The 16,991-nt window shown below is 34.4% G+C and overlaps 1 protein-coding gene across 4 annotated transcripts; it reads left to right on the forward strand.

Annotated features, from left to right (window-relative positions):
- The first annotated feature begins 729 nt into the window (after nucleotides 1-729).
- On the forward strand, nucleotides 730-14,289 carry LOC122052478 (pentatricopeptide repeat-containing protein At1g11900-like). Of its 4 annotated transcripts, none has more exons than XM_042614011.1 (8): nucleotides 730-1,010; nucleotides 7,969-9,760; nucleotides 9,839-9,903; nucleotides 9,982-10,044; nucleotides 11,513-11,594; nucleotides 11,670-11,832; nucleotides 12,861-12,935; nucleotides 13,041-13,209. In XM_042614011.1, the coding sequence occupies exons 1-2, from the start codon at nucleotides 948-950 to the stop codon at nucleotides 9,040-9,042; spliced, it is 1,137 nt and encodes a 378-aa protein (XP_042469945.1). In that variant the 5' UTR covers nucleotides 730-947; the 3' UTR covers nucleotides 9,043-9,760; nucleotides 9,839-9,903; nucleotides 9,982-10,044; nucleotides 11,513-11,594; nucleotides 11,670-11,832; nucleotides 12,861-12,935; nucleotides 13,041-13,209. The 4 variants fall into 4 exon arrangements, with proteins under 4 accessions (XP_042469945.1, XP_042469946.1, XP_042469947.1 ...); XM_042614013.1 differs by lacking the exon at nucleotides 730-1,010 and adding an exon at nucleotides 13,882-14,289 and having other exon boundaries at nucleotides 9,047-9,760; nucleotides 13,041-13,776; XM_042614012.1 differs by lacking the exons at nucleotides 12,861-12,935; nucleotides 13,041-13,209 and having other exon boundaries at nucleotides 11,670-11,833.
- The last annotated feature ends 2,702 nt before the right edge of the window (nucleotides 14,290-16,991 follow it).

Consider the following 16,991-nt stretch of genomic DNA (forward strand, 5'->3'; position numbering starts at 1 on the left):
TTTTTGACAATAGAGGTCGACTATTGGACAAATTATCATAATCGCTTTCAAATTTATCCAGTGGACGAACACCATTCACATACAAAATTAATAAGTAGATCTATAAAGATATGGAATACCAGTATTAAAAAAAAACAATTATCATATAACACCTATGCCATAAATTCTATTTAATACATATTTACGCATTGTATGTTGATAAATGAATTTGCTCCTCAAGACAGAAGTTGACAAATACATAATTGACAAATACATAATATATGAGGTGTTATGATTCTAACAACATCCATATTAATTATTCTATTAAAAAATTTTACATTAAATTTTAAATAAGATAGCTAAAATATCTTTATACCATTTATCCTATCAATTTTCTAAATTTTACATTAATAAAAAGTATTTCTCTAAATTTAATAAATAAATTTCATTCTATAAATATTATAGAAGAGAGATAAAAAGAGATGCTATATGGTGAAGAAAAAGTAGATAAATAAATTTAATAAGATAATTTTTTTATTCTAAATTATATATTTTAGATTAAAAAAAATTAATATGAATATTATAAGGTAGGAGCGTTACCACCTTAAATATCATAGAAAAACATGACAGAATAAAAATTAGTACACTAAACTTTAGTATTATTATTGATATTTTATAATGAAACTCTTTTCATGAGATATTTGAAAGCTTTAGGTATTAATTTGGAAAAATTAGGCAGCAAAACCCAACCCTAACCATTTACTCTTCCCACAGGTCCTCAAACGCCGCGAGTAGAGCGAAGGGCCGCTCGGTGAGGGAGGACGCTTGACGTCGTTTTCTTCTCCCTCCGTCTCTCGGAGCAAAGCGATCGATTCTCTTCGTTGGACGCTGGTTTTCCTCCCTTCTTTTCCGTTTCTTTTGGGGGTTTGGCTGGGGTGTCTCGGCGTCCGCCGCCTTCTTCCTCTTCCATGGCGACGGCGATCTTATCCTTATCGCGACAGTCATTCCAGGTTCTTCGGAGGATGCAATCAGTACGATCTCATCGCGTCTTCGCCTTTATAGCCTCCTGATTCCGCGCCGTTTCTTGTTCCATTTTTAGTGGATTGATTGCTCGACAACTCTTTCTAATCAGAAGTTTAGTTTTAGGGTTCTCCAACTTATTATACATTTTATTAACGTTTCTTTTTCGTTTCTATTGTTTAATTCCCTGCAATAACTATGCCTCTAGAAGAATATTAGTTCTTATTCTAATCGAACAGTTGGGTCATTTCCAGTAAGATATATGCTTCTTTGAATATGATCAGGTTCCATAATTGAATGAAGAGATTTGGGCTCATTAATTAGTTGTGCACCATGATTTCTTTCTGAATTCTGAATCCTGATCATTTTAGCACAATATTGGGGCATTGAAATTTCAGACATTCGGAAATGTAGGAGAAAGATTTAATTTTTTTTTTTAAATTTTTTTCTTTCGAGACAGCCATTCAGATAACAGTATGGTTATAGAATTCTGCACCATAGGACTATCTATATCTTAATATGATCAACAAGCTATGTTTGCCTTAGTATTTGGGGTAAGTTACATAGATCTTAAACACCCATACATGCTGCTCTATGCATATTTTAACATTCCTACTTACTGATAGACTGAAAGACTTATGGATAAGATTTAGCTTTGGGTCATCAGTGTTCAATTTGTCTAGTTAGCAGAAGATTAATTTCTTACTTAGCAAAGCCATTTGATTGAGAGTTGAAACAACATGCAATCTTTTGAAATCGTCTTACCCAAGGTTCTAAAATTCGCTAGGCGCTAGTCGGGCGGCGGACCAGCGCCTAGCGCCTAGGCCGCCTAGGCGGGGACTAGGCGGCGCTAGGCGGATTCCTCGGTATTCCTTGTTTCATGTGAACTGTGGATAATGTCATATACAAATCTAAATGTTGTCTTAAACAATTTCATAGCAATGGAGATCTAACTATGTATGCTGAAATAAATACATACTTTCCAATACCAAAAAATGAAAAACTATAAAAGAAAATTAATAGTTTTGTGCAAAGGAAATATACTAGACTTAGTAAATATGAGTTAAAAAAAATAGTTAAACAATAGAACATGCAGTAAGTTATCATAATCATATAGCAAACAGTAGAACATTGGAAAATAGTAGCAATAGTTCAATTCAAGATTACAATACATTGTGAATCAGTAACCAGTAACCACTAAGCAAAATATAATTGTTAAATAACGTAAATCATGTCTTAACAAAATGAGTTCAAAATTACACAACTAATAATATCTCATAAACTCGTATTTATTCTGCTTCCTCTTCTCCATAATTTTCAATAACTTGTTCTTCATCGGACACAAACTCAATATCATTATTGTGATCCTCGTCTTCTTCTTCAGATTCAAAATCATCTTCATGAAGTTCTCTCACTCTAGAGCTTCTTCGGGGTTGTAGATTTTCATCCGCTCCACTTGCTTCATCAACCATTTGCCAAGTGAGCCCAGAACCTAGTTCAACTTCATCATCTTCCCCACCGTCCACAATCCAACCTTGTGCATTTGAAGCATCTTTTGCAAGAAGGACATCAACATTTCTTTCTTTTTCTCTTTTTTGTTTGTTCAACAATCTAGCATTAAATTGGACAAATACTAGATTGTTCAACCTGTTGGCATCCAACCTATTTCTTTTCTTTGTATGAATCTAAAAAAAAACAGAGAAAGTAAATATTATAGTTAGTACCTGAATATAGAGTAGACATTAAAAATTATAACTAATTTAATTAAAGAGTAGACTGAAAGTTTAAAACTTACTCCTTCAAATGTACTCCAATTTCTTTCACACCCAGATGAACTTGTAGTTAATGAAAGTATCCTCAATGCCACCCTTAGCAAGTTAGGTGTGTGAGCACCGTATGTACTCCACCATGCACATGGATCAAATGTATCATCATTTTTTTCACATGCTTTTGCTGCCAATGTTTTTCCAAACAACCCAGTCTTATTTCTATATTTTGGAAATTCCTTGTTAATAATTGTATCTTGTAGATCTAACTCATTGGCATGCAAAGTTTCCATGCATTCAAAAATCCCCATTGCGACCTCCTCATAAAGAGCAATAGAACTATCTTTGTAGTAAAAATAAGGATTCAACAAAAAAGCAGTGGTATGCAATGATGTATCAAGTCTATCCTTCATTTTTGACTCAATAATGACTATGATAGGCTGATAATTTGATTCCACGTTATTCAGAGCCACCTTGATATCTTCTTTAGCTTGAAGAAGCTCCCCATATAGAAACCCCATCGATGGCTTTCTATCTCCATCTATCAATCGAAGAACTCTTACCAAAGGAGCAAATATTTTCAAACAAAGTGTCACACCATTCCAAAAACTCATGCTCATCACTGTAGAGTAAGCCAATTTTCCTTTGTTTGTTTTTGACCATTTACATTTCTCCCACATATCACTTGTAAACATGGCTCTTAAACTAGCTTTTTTTTCAATCAAACTTTGCAATGTGAGGAAATTTGATGCAAACCTGGTAACTCCTGGTCGGACTATGTCTCTCTTCTTCGTGAAACTTCTCATCAATGATAAAGTCTTATGGTGAGCATAGATGAAAATGGTAAAAGCCTTGGATTGCTCAATCACCTTTTTATATCGTGGAAGTTTGCCAATACTTTCAAGCATGAGATTAATAGTGTGAGTTGCACATGAACTCCAAAAGATCCCGGGTCGTTTTTCTCTCATCAATTTAGCTGCAGCCATATTGTTGGTGGCATTGTCTGTAACAATCTGAACAATATTCTGAGCTCCTACTTGTTCAACACACTTGTCAACATACTCAAAAATAAGTTCAGCTGTATGCGCCTCCTCTGAAGACTCCTTAGACTCTAAAAATGTAGTACCCTCCTTGCAATTAACACACAAATTTAAGATGCTTCTTCTTTTTCTATCACTCCATGCATCTGTCATGATCGAGCATCCATTCTTTGCCCATTCTTCTTCATGTTTCTTCAGCAATTGTTTTGTTCTTTCAACTTCGGCTTTCAATAGTGGCTCCCTAAGTTGATATTGAGTTGGAGGCTTGAATCCTGGTCCAAATTGACCCACTGCCTCCATTAGTTGCTTGAAGCTATCATTATCAACAACATTGAATGAGATTCCATTTTCATAAACCCATCTCCCAACATATTGTTGAACTTGTTGAGTTCTCTCTTTGAAAAGAGCCTCATTTATATTTTTTTGCCGAAGTACTTTACTTCATTTAGATTTTTTTGGAAGCAATTACTGATGCATATCATCCGTGGGGCCAAGTGGAAGAGGTTTTTAACTCCATCCATCCCTTCAATTTCAAGACCTTCTTCTTCATCTATGGAAATAGCCACCTCTGCTCTACAACTTTGTTCTTCCATTATTTTGTTCTTCTTTCTGTTCCTCCCTTCTAAAATAGCCTGTTTGCACTTATTTTTGTCTTCTTGAGATGCTTTTCGACAACCCGATACATTTCCAGGTATATTTCCAATGTGCTCCTTTATCCTATACACTCCTCCTGACATTGCTTTTCCACATAACTTACATTTAATTTTGTCGAGGTTCTTAGGATCAATCAATATTCCAAACTCCCATCCGATGTCATTTGATTTTCTTCTAAGAATTCCGGATTCGGGTTGAGTGACAGATGCTGTCGAAGATGGATTGCTTGCCATTGATAACAGATAATCTGAAGGAAAAAAAATTATATATAACAAGACATAATATGATAATAAAATTTAATTATACCATACAAATATACAATACAAAATAATGAAAATATGAAATATAACATTAAGTCATTAACAAGTCTGAGAATATTTTTTTATATATCTTAATCTAATTAATAAAATTTATTAGATATTTATTTAAATAAATTTAATTTTAAATATATTTTTTATATTATTAAATCTATTATATACTTATATATAAATTAATAATATTTATTAGAATTTTCAAAATTTTAATTTAATTTTTATATTTTTAAAACTGATTTATATAAATTAATAATATTTATTAGAATTTTAATAATATTTATTAGAATTTTTAAAATTTTAATTTAATTTTCATATTTTTAAAACTGATTTATATAAATTAATAATATTTATTAGAATTTTAAAAATTTTAATAATTAATATTTATAAATCCGATTAATATACATTTATAATATATAAAATTTATAAATATGATTTATATAAATTAATAATATTTATTAAAAATTTTAAAATTTTAATATAATTTATAAATAATTAAATATGATTTATTAATTTATTAATATGTATAATGTATTATATGTTTTTTAATTTTAAATTTTTTTATATTTTTAAATCTGATAAAGTGATAAATGATAATATTTATTATAATTTTAAATTTTTTAAATATGTTAATATATAAATTAATATTTAATATTATTTATTTAAAAAAATTAAATATATTATTTATATATTTAAATATGATTATATAAATTAATAATGGTTATTAGAATTTTATATATAATTTTATATATTTAAATTTGTTTTATATAAATTAATAATATTTATTATAAAAAAGATAAATTTTAAATATATTTAATTGGGATCTTAATTTTATTAGGATTTATGAACTCAACCTTATTATTAAAATTATCCCCGTTAGGAGTTAGGAATTGTTTTAATTTATTAAATCTAAAAAAAATTAAAAAAATTAAAAAAAAAAAGCTAAAAAGGGCGTCTCTTTCGCGAGTCTCGCGACTCACGCGACGGCGCGGATGGCGGACGCCACGGGCCGCCACTGGCGGCTCGCGGGAGGGCTCCGGCGCTGCCGGAAGCTTCGCCGGACGAGTCCGATGCGTCCGGCGAAGTCCGGCGTTGCTTCCAGCGGCGCCGGTAGCGTCGCGCGGAAAGCTTTTGGCACAGCCAGAAGCATCGCGACTCTACCGGCGTTGCTCGAAGCAACGCCGGACTTCGCCGGACGCGTACGGCGCGTCCGGCGAAGCTTCCGGCAGCGTCTGACACCTGCGATGCATCCGGTGTTGCCGCGACGCAGATTTGAGAAACAAAAAACGGGCGATGAAACAAAAATGAACGGAAACAAAAACTTACCGGAAGCAACGCGATCAGGGAGAGATCAGGGAAGACGAACAGCCGGGGCGATGAAACAAACGAACGCCTGGCAAATACCTAAAAATCAGATTTAACATGCCTTAAAAAACTTGGCCCGCCGAACCCGCCGAAGGCCGCCGAAGCTCGCGGAGGACCGCCGAGGACCGCCTAGGCGGCCCAGCCGCCTAGGGCTTCCGCCTCGCTGGTTTCCGGTGCGGCATCCTGCCGCACAGCGCCTAGGCGGCCGCCTAGGGCGCAATTTCGAACATTGGTCTTACCACTTACTAGCAAATACAATTACACAAATTATCTTACCACTTACTAGCAAATACATGTGGAGTTTACTTACACTGTTGTGGAAACGAGTTACATGTATTTGTAAGGAGACTAACAGTTAATGATATATTTAATATATCAAGAGCAATGGAGGACAATGTTTGGAGTAGATCATTGTGCTATGCGCTTTCTTTATGAAACATGGAAAACTTGTAGAGGGTAAGAGGGAAAAGTGGGAACAAATAAGATCAAAGATAGACAAGCTATGTAGCTGCTCTGAAAGACTGCCTTTGTCAATGACTATGCGGACATAGGTTTTGTTTAGGTTGTGAAAACGATCCACTACATGAAATGGCTCACCTAAGAAGAGAATTGGATAAACACAGAAGGTAGCGGTCGATGGATTGCTTAGCACCTAGGCAGGAGCATAGGCAAGGTGACATTACAATAGTGTTTAAATAACAAAGAGAAGTAGATTAAATTAAAATGACTTTAATGTGTGTGTACATATGACAATTGGAACTTCAATTACAATCACAAATAAAGAAGTCATAATTGATAGGAAGCACTAAACGCATAACGAAAACAATTTGTTTTTTTATATTTCACATCACACCAAGAAAATAAAAAACACAACAAATTATAAAATTAAATGTTATATTCATAATTCCAAATTGTAAAACAATGCATAACTACTTTATAATTAATGTCATACTAAAATGTCAAATGTAGATAAGATAACTACTGACAAATAAACCAATTGCTTACAAAAAATTAGGCTTTTTTGTTAAACTCACTTGGGCTACCTATGCAGCCTACCTAGACCACCTAGACCACCTTGATGGCTCTCTTGGACCCCTTTTTAAAAGAAACGGCTAGCTATTAGGCCAAGCAGCGTCTTGGTGAAACCACATAGGTAGCTTTTGTAAAACTATGGATACACAAATTAAATTATTTGGTGTTGAAAATTATCAGACCCACATAACTTTAAGTATATAACAAAAATATTTTGGTTTAGAGGATTGGCCCCATAGGGATGTTTCCCCCTAGGCTCTCATAGAAGTTGTCTTGTCCTTGCTTCTCCAGTTGAACTCACTTTGAAAAATATCCCATAGCTGACAAAATTCTAGGAATAGATTATCATATCAAAATAGTAAATGAAATATCATAAACACTGATCAGATTGGCTTTCAATTCATTGATATACATCAACAGTGCGGATATTATTATATATGTAATTTATATTTTCCTAGAAAACATTAATTTGCAAGTATTAAAGATAAACTTGTTTATCTCAGCATTAAAGTTCCATTATGGCTGAATCTTTAATTCAGTTTAAGTTTGATGCTCGGTTCAATTTAATGTTGATTTGTCTTCATTTACCAACTCCTGATAGTCAATATTTTGATTGGTGTAAATCCTTAAAAAATATTCTATTTGATTCCGCAACTTATTTATTTTGTACATGTAAATAGGTTCTTGTGATCACCTTTTTCTGGCTTAACCTTTTTTCTTTCTCCCTGGATGAGTACAGTAGACACCTTTCCAGTTTAACAATGCATAACTACTTTTGTTTTTAATTTTTAATATTGGCAGAGGTACAGCAGGCCCTCATTTGTTCATCATGTTCTGTGGAATAACATGACCGTCAGTGGTAAGCATCCACCACTGTTGTCAATCACGCATTCCATCACAACACAAGAACCTTCTCGACAAGAAAATGTAATCAAGGACTTGGAGCTCTTTATAAAGAGTAAGAAGGATATTGAAGCAATTTCAGTGAAGAAAATTTGTACAGAGTATATTGAGAAACTTTGTAGATCAGGCCATTTGGCAGATACTGCTCATGTATTTAGACATCTACATGGTGGAGACATCAAGCTGGGCCTAAATACCTATAACCTTCTTCTGGCAGGTGCAGTCGAAATGAATAATTTCACTCTTTTCTCTGAGGTCTTCAAGAGTTTGCTAATGTCTAAATTGTCTCCTGATATTATATCTTACAAAAAAGTTGCACAAACTCTTGAAAGGGTATCTGACTCAAATGTGATATGTGACTTTGTGAAAGATGTATCTGACATTACAAGTTGCACAGATTGTACTGTGATAAACAGAATCATATACACGGCTGCTAAATTGGGGATGATTGATAAAAGCTTGATGATATTTGAAGTGTTGAAAAATCATCATCTGAAAATGGACACAATCACATTTAATACAGTTTTAGAGATATTAGGTAAAGGAGGTAGGACAAGCGAGATGCTATCTGAGTTTCTGGTGATGAAAGATCTTGGACATGTTCCTGATATTATTACTTATAGCACATTGATCAACAATTTGCGTAGATTTGGTAGGCTAGATCTCTGCAAGACAATTGCAAGCGAAATATCCGAGAAAGGAATTCAGTTAGACTTGCTAACTTATACTGCCCTAGTTGATGCATTTGGACGCTCAGGAAAGGTGGAAGATGCATTTTGGATATTTGAAGAGATGAAGAAATTTCATAACCCATCCATATATGCCTATCGTGCAATTATTAGCAACTTGAAAAAGATGGGAAAATTTGAACTAGCACTTCGTTTATCTTCAGAAATGAACTTGAGCACTACAAAACTTGCTGGTCCAGAAGAATTTAAACAGAGAAGAAAGAACAGATGGAAAATACAGTAAGCTGGATAAGATGGCGCTGTGTTTTCCTCGTCAACTTTGCTGCTGCAGCAGTTAGACATCTGATAAAGATTAAAGCTGCAACAAGAAAATTCAAGATCAAAGTTGAAAACTTGATTCACCAAGTACGACACGGAAGTTCCTGTATCAGAAAAGGTGGAAAGGTTCTTTGGCAGGGAGCATAATGAAGTACACAATAAGAACCCATCCTGTTATTTTGAAAAATGTACAGAGTATACTAAAAGCTGATTTGATTAATAAGTACATCTGGAAAAAAGCCTTTTGATGGATGGAGCGATCTTTAGTTGTATTGATTGAGTTGGAGACTTTCTAGCTGTCTAGATTGAGTACATTGATAAATATTAACAAATTGTGGAATGAACAAGTTTGTATCTGAATTGGGATTGTGAATTGGCATTAAAGGTTTGGAGTGGAACCCCTCATACCCTCTAGCCACTTGACGGTTGGTTATAAGCTGATCCCGTGATTTATCTTTTTGGTATGAGGGATATATTGTCATAGGTTTGTAATACTCCAAGACCATTATGGATTGCACCCTCTTCCATATTCAACAAATATACATTGTATTTTTTGTCACCTAGTTTTTCTCATGCATATCATTCTCCACTATTTATTCGGTTATTGGTCCAAAGAAGAGCTAGAATTCGGAAACTACGCCTTGAGGATGGTGCGAGAAAGGTTGCTGAAGAGTTGGAGAAATGTAATTGATTTGTATCTATACAGCAGTGCTGAAAAACTTTATAGCTTGCTGAAAATTGTTCATAAAATTTTCTTACAGATGATCCATCTAAAGATCCAAATGCTATGGGTGATCCATACAAGACGCTTTTTGTTGCCAGGCTTGTATGATTGCTGCATTTTAGGGCTTTTTCTGTTTTAATGATATTTCTGTACCTGACAGTGTTTGATATTCTTGTGCAGAACTATGAGACAACTGAACACCGGATCAAGCGGGAGTTTGAAACTTATGGACCAATTAAGAGGGTAAGAATGCATGACTTCTATTGTTGGGAGCTTGTGCTATTGTCTCAACATGGGCAAGGATTTATTTCAAATCAGGCACTAAAATGATTTTCTGGCGCAGATGTTTCTGTAGATCATTATACAAATATCAATCTAGTTCATGTTTATCAAAATTTCCACTAATCCTAGGTGACCCAGAGAAACATATACTTTTTCATCTCACAGTTGTTTTTGTGTTATATTAGGTTTGATGCCAAGGGTTTTTTGTTTTTGATTTTTTGGAATCCGCTTGTGTTATATTATCTGGAGGCTGGTCATTCTCTAACAAACTGTTTGTAATGCACTCATGCAACTACTTTTCCTACAACCTGACCAGCTTGTGTTTTTCTTCTGTGAACGAAAAGATGTCAACAAATAAACTTCCAAATAGACAAAGTGAGGGGGGAGGGGAGGGGATACGGGAGGACTTTTTTCTGGTTACTTTGGTGAAGTGTGGGTAAGTTGAGTGGTTGGACAACACAGAAATTATATATATTGGGTATTTTGCTACTCCCATTGTCCTAGCTACAAAAGGTACTACATTAACTTTGCTGGGATACATTTAAGATCTTTTCTATGATATGTTCATGCCATGTTGGCACTCTGCTCTTGCTGCAAACTTTTTTTCCAGTTGAAAAATCTTTTAAGAATGAGACAAGGTTAGCAGCTTTGTGCACAACCAACGATAGGGGCTAATTACAGGTATATTAGCCCTACGTGGCACAATGAGTTCTTTGATATGTTGTGTTTTTTTGCTTTCTGCCTTATAGAGAAGCCAGGAGATTTTGCTTCATGAAGACATTATGGGTAGCACAGGTAATTCTTAAGTTGTATACAGGCTTGCTGTGTATTTAGTTACTTCAAAAAAATTATAATTGTAGTAAGAGAGATCCAGATTTTTCAACTCAGAATTTTTGCAACGGGCATTATTAATTCTTGGTCAATAACCCAATATAGTCACTACTCACTACAATTTTCTGCCTTGCCCTTGGGGCAACAAAGGTAATCAGGTAGTAAATCAAGGCTCCTTGTGAAGGGATTAAAACTTTTCTAATTTTCCCTTTGGATTTTAATGCTAGCAATCAAATTCTAATGGAGAATGCATTCTCAACAAATTTAAATGGATAATTGGAAAATGCTTTCATCCTTCAGAGGGTTTTTGGTTTCAGAAGGTTTCTGGTGTACCCTACTTGGACATTTCCAATTTTATTGTTATTCTTAATATACCCTGGTAAGGGGGTGAAAAAGTATTTAATTCTTCTGGAACATACGTTGGTTTTCTGCTCTGTCAACTCAATCTGGCATGGTGAACCTGTACACCTGTTAAGGTGAGCACGGCTATTGAGGGCATAGGTGCCTATTTGTCGTGCCATTTAGAATATGCAAAAATAGTCAGATATTTCTGTGCCACTTGAGGACATTTTTCTTTATAATAATGTTGTTTTGTCAGGTACGTTTGGTTACAGATAAGGAAACAAATAAACCAAGAGGATATGGCTTTGTTGAATATGTGCATACACGTGACATGAAAAGTATGAAATTATTGTTCATTTGGAATTCTGTTTTGAATCTATGATGTTTGTGACATTTATCTATGCGTCAAGCAGCTGCATACAAGCAAGCTGATGGAAAGAAGCTTGATAACAGATGAGTTCTTGTGGATGTTGAGCGGGGAAGAACTGTGCCAAATTGGAGGCCTCGAAGGTTGGGTGGTGGACTTGGTACAACTAGGACTGGAGGTGAAGAATTTACCCAGAAGCATTCTGTCAGGTAAATGAATTGTTTTTATTTTTCATACATTCATAGATTTTCTTGACAAATACAGTCTCCTGAATTGATAGATTAAGCTGGTTGGTTTTTACCTGGTTCTGTAAATTGATTGACTAGTGACTTTGTAAAGACCGTTGATTAGCTTGCATATCTTATACAAACACTGTAGAGTTGCTCTTGTGAAATATTGGGTAGCACAACTTGTTGAGCCATTGAAGCTCTCTCCAACCTACGTCTTTGAGCTACAAGGTTCTCTTTGTATGCATTAGGTTGGGTTGTTTCTTGGACCTTTTGCTGGTAGTTTCAGATTCAAAGTGTCAAAAGAGGGGCATCCCCTACACTTCTCAAGCATAATAAACGTTACTCACTCTGTAGTTGATCAGGGTATTCAATGAGCATGAGCTTTAATAAAAAAAAATATCTGAAAATTGTGTTTATGCACATGTCTACAAAGTCAGTGAGTATATTGGTTTTTCTTTTACTTGTCTTGGAACCTGCAATTTGTGATGTTTTTGTCTTGCTACTAGTAATTTCTTGAAGACAGTTTCTGTTGCTTGTGTATTCGATGCAACCAAGGTATTAAGAGACGGTTTCAGGTGGTAGGTAGTTAGTTACTGGCTAGTGCAGGCCTATCTGGTTGATATTAATATAATATTAAAATAAGAAAGAAAAGGAAAATAAATTGAGATTGACTAGCACTCTTATCTTTAATAACACTAACTGGTAAGTACTAAATACATATCTCACAATGCAATAAAAATAAATAAATTAAAACCTAGACTGCATAGACCTCTTTTTAAAAGGACCATTAACAGGAGCCGCCTAGTTACTAGGTGAAGTGACCTCTTTTGGAACTATGGATATAAATCACTAAAGTTCCATGGAGCCTATCATTGTATGTTTTTCCAGTCTTGATATAACCTGTATCCCTGTCGATATATCGCAACTTGATGCACTTTCTTTCATGTCAAGTGATTTACATTATTAATAATCAGTTCCTCCATTTAAATGAATTCCACTTCAACCAGGGAACATCAACAACTTGCTTCAGGTCAGTCTAGATCAGAGGAGCCAAGGGCAAGGGATGATCGGCTTCTGGATTGGTATGACAACCATGTCATTTTTCATTTTCTAGTAAAGTAAAATTAGTGAATTTTAATGTTTTTGTTTTATAGATGCCATGAGTAATTTTATATTTCCTTTGATAGGGAGAAGTCTCGTGAAAGGGGGCGAGATCAGGAGAGAGAAGAGAGACCTCATGAGCGTTCCCATGAAAGGGCCCGGGAGCCTAGAGAGGATAGGCACCACCATCACAGGGACCGAGATAGAAACAAAGAAAGGGAGAGAGACAGGGAAAGGGATAGAGATAGAGATAGGGAGAAAGATCGTGGTTGAGACCGTGACCATGACCGTGATCGAGCTCGTGGTAGGGACAAGGAAAGGAACCATGGTCGTGACTATGACCGTGAGCATGAACGTGATCGTCCACGTGATAGGGATCGAGAACGAGAAAGAGACTATGATCAAGCTGGTTATGAAAGAGAAGGTGGTGGTTATATTCATGACAAGGATTCTGAATATGGCAGTCAGTCAAAGCATGGCAGGGAAAGGTCTGGCACAAGGGAGAGAAATGTTGAACATGACAATGGCCAAGAATGGTACGAAGGATTAAGAAATCAGTATGATGAGCCAAAGGGCCAGAAACACTATGATCATCCTCCACCACATGACCTTGCAGAACAGACTGAGCGATCAAAGCAACGCCAAGATTATTATGAGCATAGGTCCTATGATCGGCTTCAGCCTGATTATTTTCAAAATCAGCATGGGTATGCAGATCTAGATCAACGTGAGGAGGGTGAGGCAGTAGGAGATGATTATGGATACCATCATTCTGAAAGGTCCCTGTCAAGGGAGCGACAAGGTTGATACTGGGTTTGATGAGTAAGTTTTATATTGCTTTTCTTAGTTTCCTTCTATAGATTCAGAATTTAAGTTTCCTTACTTTCAGTATTGCCTTTTTTTTATTTGTGCTAAAATATTTTGTAGGTTCTGTTGCATTTACGAGGATGCTGTATCATGAATTGATCTGACTCCTCCCTTTCTACTGAGTAACGTGGTTGCACCTTCCATAAGTATAATCGGTGTTCGACCTCAGTAATTACGTTGGAAGCGAACTGGTGTTTTGGTATGTTCCAACTAGTGAACTGTTTGGATTTGTTGATATTGTATTGAATCTTGGGAACTCGTTTTGCTACTATTTTATTCTGACAGCCTTGATATGTGAATCATTAAACCTGTTGATCTAAGGATCCGGAAGAAAGAAAGGTTGGGAAGAAGATAATAAGTCCTTGGTGGCTGGCTCTGTGCTTTCTTTGTTGCACTTAATTATATTCAAGTGCGTTTTGTAGTGTTCAGCGAAATTAAATTATTGAAATGATTGTTTATTAATTTGTATAAGTTTAAGTTTGGTTTAAATTTAGTTCATTTAGGTGTTATTAGACTCTTAATTTAAGTTTGTTTGACATGTTTACATTGGTTATTAAATTTAATAATATATATTCAGTATTCAATTTAGTAAGATTTTATTTATGTTTGACCTATATATCAATTAAATAAATAAATTTAAAGGCTTATTATTAGCCATGGAGATTTAAACCAATGTAAAAATATCAAACAAACTTAAATTAAGAGTCTAATAACATCTAAATGAACTAAATTTAAACCAAACTTAAAGGCTTTGTAAAAGAATTAAGGGCATAAATTGAAAAGAAATACATGCGTTAAAAAGACTGATTATTTAATGTTTCAAATACAAAATCAATCTTAAAATTCAACAGAACATGATCCGAATGGTAATACTATATTCTGTTTTGTTGTGTTAAAGTGGGGATAAGAGGTTTTACTTATATTTTACTTCTCTCTTTGTTTTTTACTTGAATTCGTTAAATTAATCAAAAATAACAATTAGGAAAGAAACACTTGTGATAGAAAATATTGGAAAATGAAAAATCAGCAAAACTTGATTTTTTTTATAAATTTAAATTATATTAAATTAATTTTAGATTCAATATTAAAATATTTTTGTTAAAAAAAATTAGAATTTAGAAGAGAAATAAAAAATTGAAAACATTTTATTTTATTCCATTCTTTTCCGTTTCTTTTGGGGGTTTGGCTGGGGTGTCTCGGCGTCCGTCGCCTTCTTCCTCTTCCATGGCGACGGCGATCTTATCCTTATCGTGATAGTCATTCCAGGTTCTACGGAGGATGCAATCAGTACGATCTCATCGCGTCTTCTCCTTTTTAGCATCCTGATTCCGCACCGTTTCTTGTTCCATTTTTAATGGATTGATTGCTCGACAACTCTTTCTAATCAGAAGTTTAGTTTTAGGGTTCTCCAACTTATTATACATTATATTAATGTTTCTTTTTCGTTTCTATTGTTTAATTCCCTGCAATAACTATGCCTCTAGAAGAATATTAGTTCTTATTCTAATCGAACAGTTGAGTCATTTCCAGTAGTATGTATACTTCTTTGAATATGATCAGGTTCCATAATTGAATTAAGAGATTTGGGCTCATTAATTAGTTGTGCACCATGATTTCTTTCTGAATTCTGAATCCTGATCATTTTAGCATAATATTGGGACATTGAAATTTCAGACATACGGAAATGTAGGAGAAATATTTATTTTTTTTTAAATTTTTTTTTCTTTCGAGACAACCATTCAGATAACAGTATGGTTATAGAATTCTGTACCATAGGACTATCTATATCTTAATATGATCAACAAGCTATGTTTGCCTTAGTATTTGGGGTAAGTTACATAGATCTTAAACACCCATACATGCTGCTCTATGCATATTTTAACATTCCTACTTACTGATAGACTGAAAGACTTATAGATAAGATTTAGCTTTGGGTCATCAGTATTCAATTTGTCTAGTTAGCAGAAGATTAATTTCTTACTTAGCAAAGTCATTTGATTGAGAGTTGAAACAACATGCAATCTTTTGAAATAGTCTTACCACTTACTAGCAAATACAATTACACAAATTATCTTACCACTTACTAGCAAATACATGTGGAGTTTACTTACATTGTTGTGGAAACGAGTTACATGTATTTGTAAGGAGACCAGCAGTTAATGATATATTTAATATATCAAGAGGAATGGAGGACAATGTTTGGAGTAGATCATTGTGCTATGTGCTTTCTTTATGAAACATGGAAAACTTGTAGAGGGTAAGAGGGAAAAGTGAGAACAAATAAGATCAAAAATAGATAAGCTATGTAGCTACTCTGAAAGACTGTCTTTGTCAATGACTATATGGGCATAGGTTTTGTTTAGGTTATGAAAACAATCCACTACATGAGATGCCTCACCTAAGAAGAGAATTGGATAAACACAGAAGGTAGCGGTTGATGGATTGCTTAGCACCTAGGCAGGAGCATAGGCAAAGTGACATTACAATAGTGGTTAAATAAAAAAGAGAAGTAGATTAAATTAAAAATGACTTTAATGTGTGTGTACATATGACAACTGGAACTTCAATTACAATCACAAATAAAGAAGTCATAATTGATAGGAAGCACTAAACGCATAACAAAAACAATTTGTTTTTTTATATTTCACATCACACCAAGAAAATAAAAACACAACAAATTATAAAATTATATGTTATATTCATAATTCCAAATTGTAAAACAATGCATAACTACTTTATAATTAATGTTATACTAAAATGTCAAACTGTAGATAAGATAACTACTGTCAAATAAACCAATAGCTTACAAAAAATTAGGCTTTTTTGTTAAACTCACTTGGACTACCTATGCAGCCTACCTAGACCACCTTGATGGCTCTCTTGGACCCCTTTTTAAAAGAAACAACTAGCTATTAGGCCAAGCAGCGTCTTGGTGAAACCACATAGGTAGCTTTTGTTAAACTATGGATACACAAATTAAATTATTTGGTGTTGAAAATTATCAGACCCACATAACTTTAAGTATATAACAAAAATATTTTGGTTTAGAGGATTTGCCCCATAGGGATGTTTCCCCCTAGGCTCTCATATAACAAAAATTATCATGACGATTATTGTATGCGCCAGAAAATAAGGCCGGAGTCTCCGCGCTGTGAGGATTAAAGAAAAGG

The sequence above is a fragment of the Zingiber officinale genome, chromosome 3A, assembly GCF_018446385.1.
Source record: "Zingiber officinale cultivar Zhangliang chromosome 3A, Zo_v1.1, whole genome shotgun sequence".
Classification (NCBI taxonomy): Eukaryota; Viridiplantae; Streptophyta; class Magnoliopsida; order Zingiberales; family Zingiberaceae; genus Zingiber; species Zingiber officinale.

Bases quoted from the DNA above. Each gene is read 5' to 3' on its own strand.
- LOC122052478 (XM_042614011.1), top strand. From the start codon at position 948: ATGGCGACGGCGATCTTATCCTTATCGCGACAGTCATTCCAGGTTCTT. The intron at 1,011-7,968 runs GTACGATCTCAT...TAATATTGGCAG, and splicing joins TTCTTCGGAGGATGCAATCA to AGGTACAGCAGGCCCTCATT.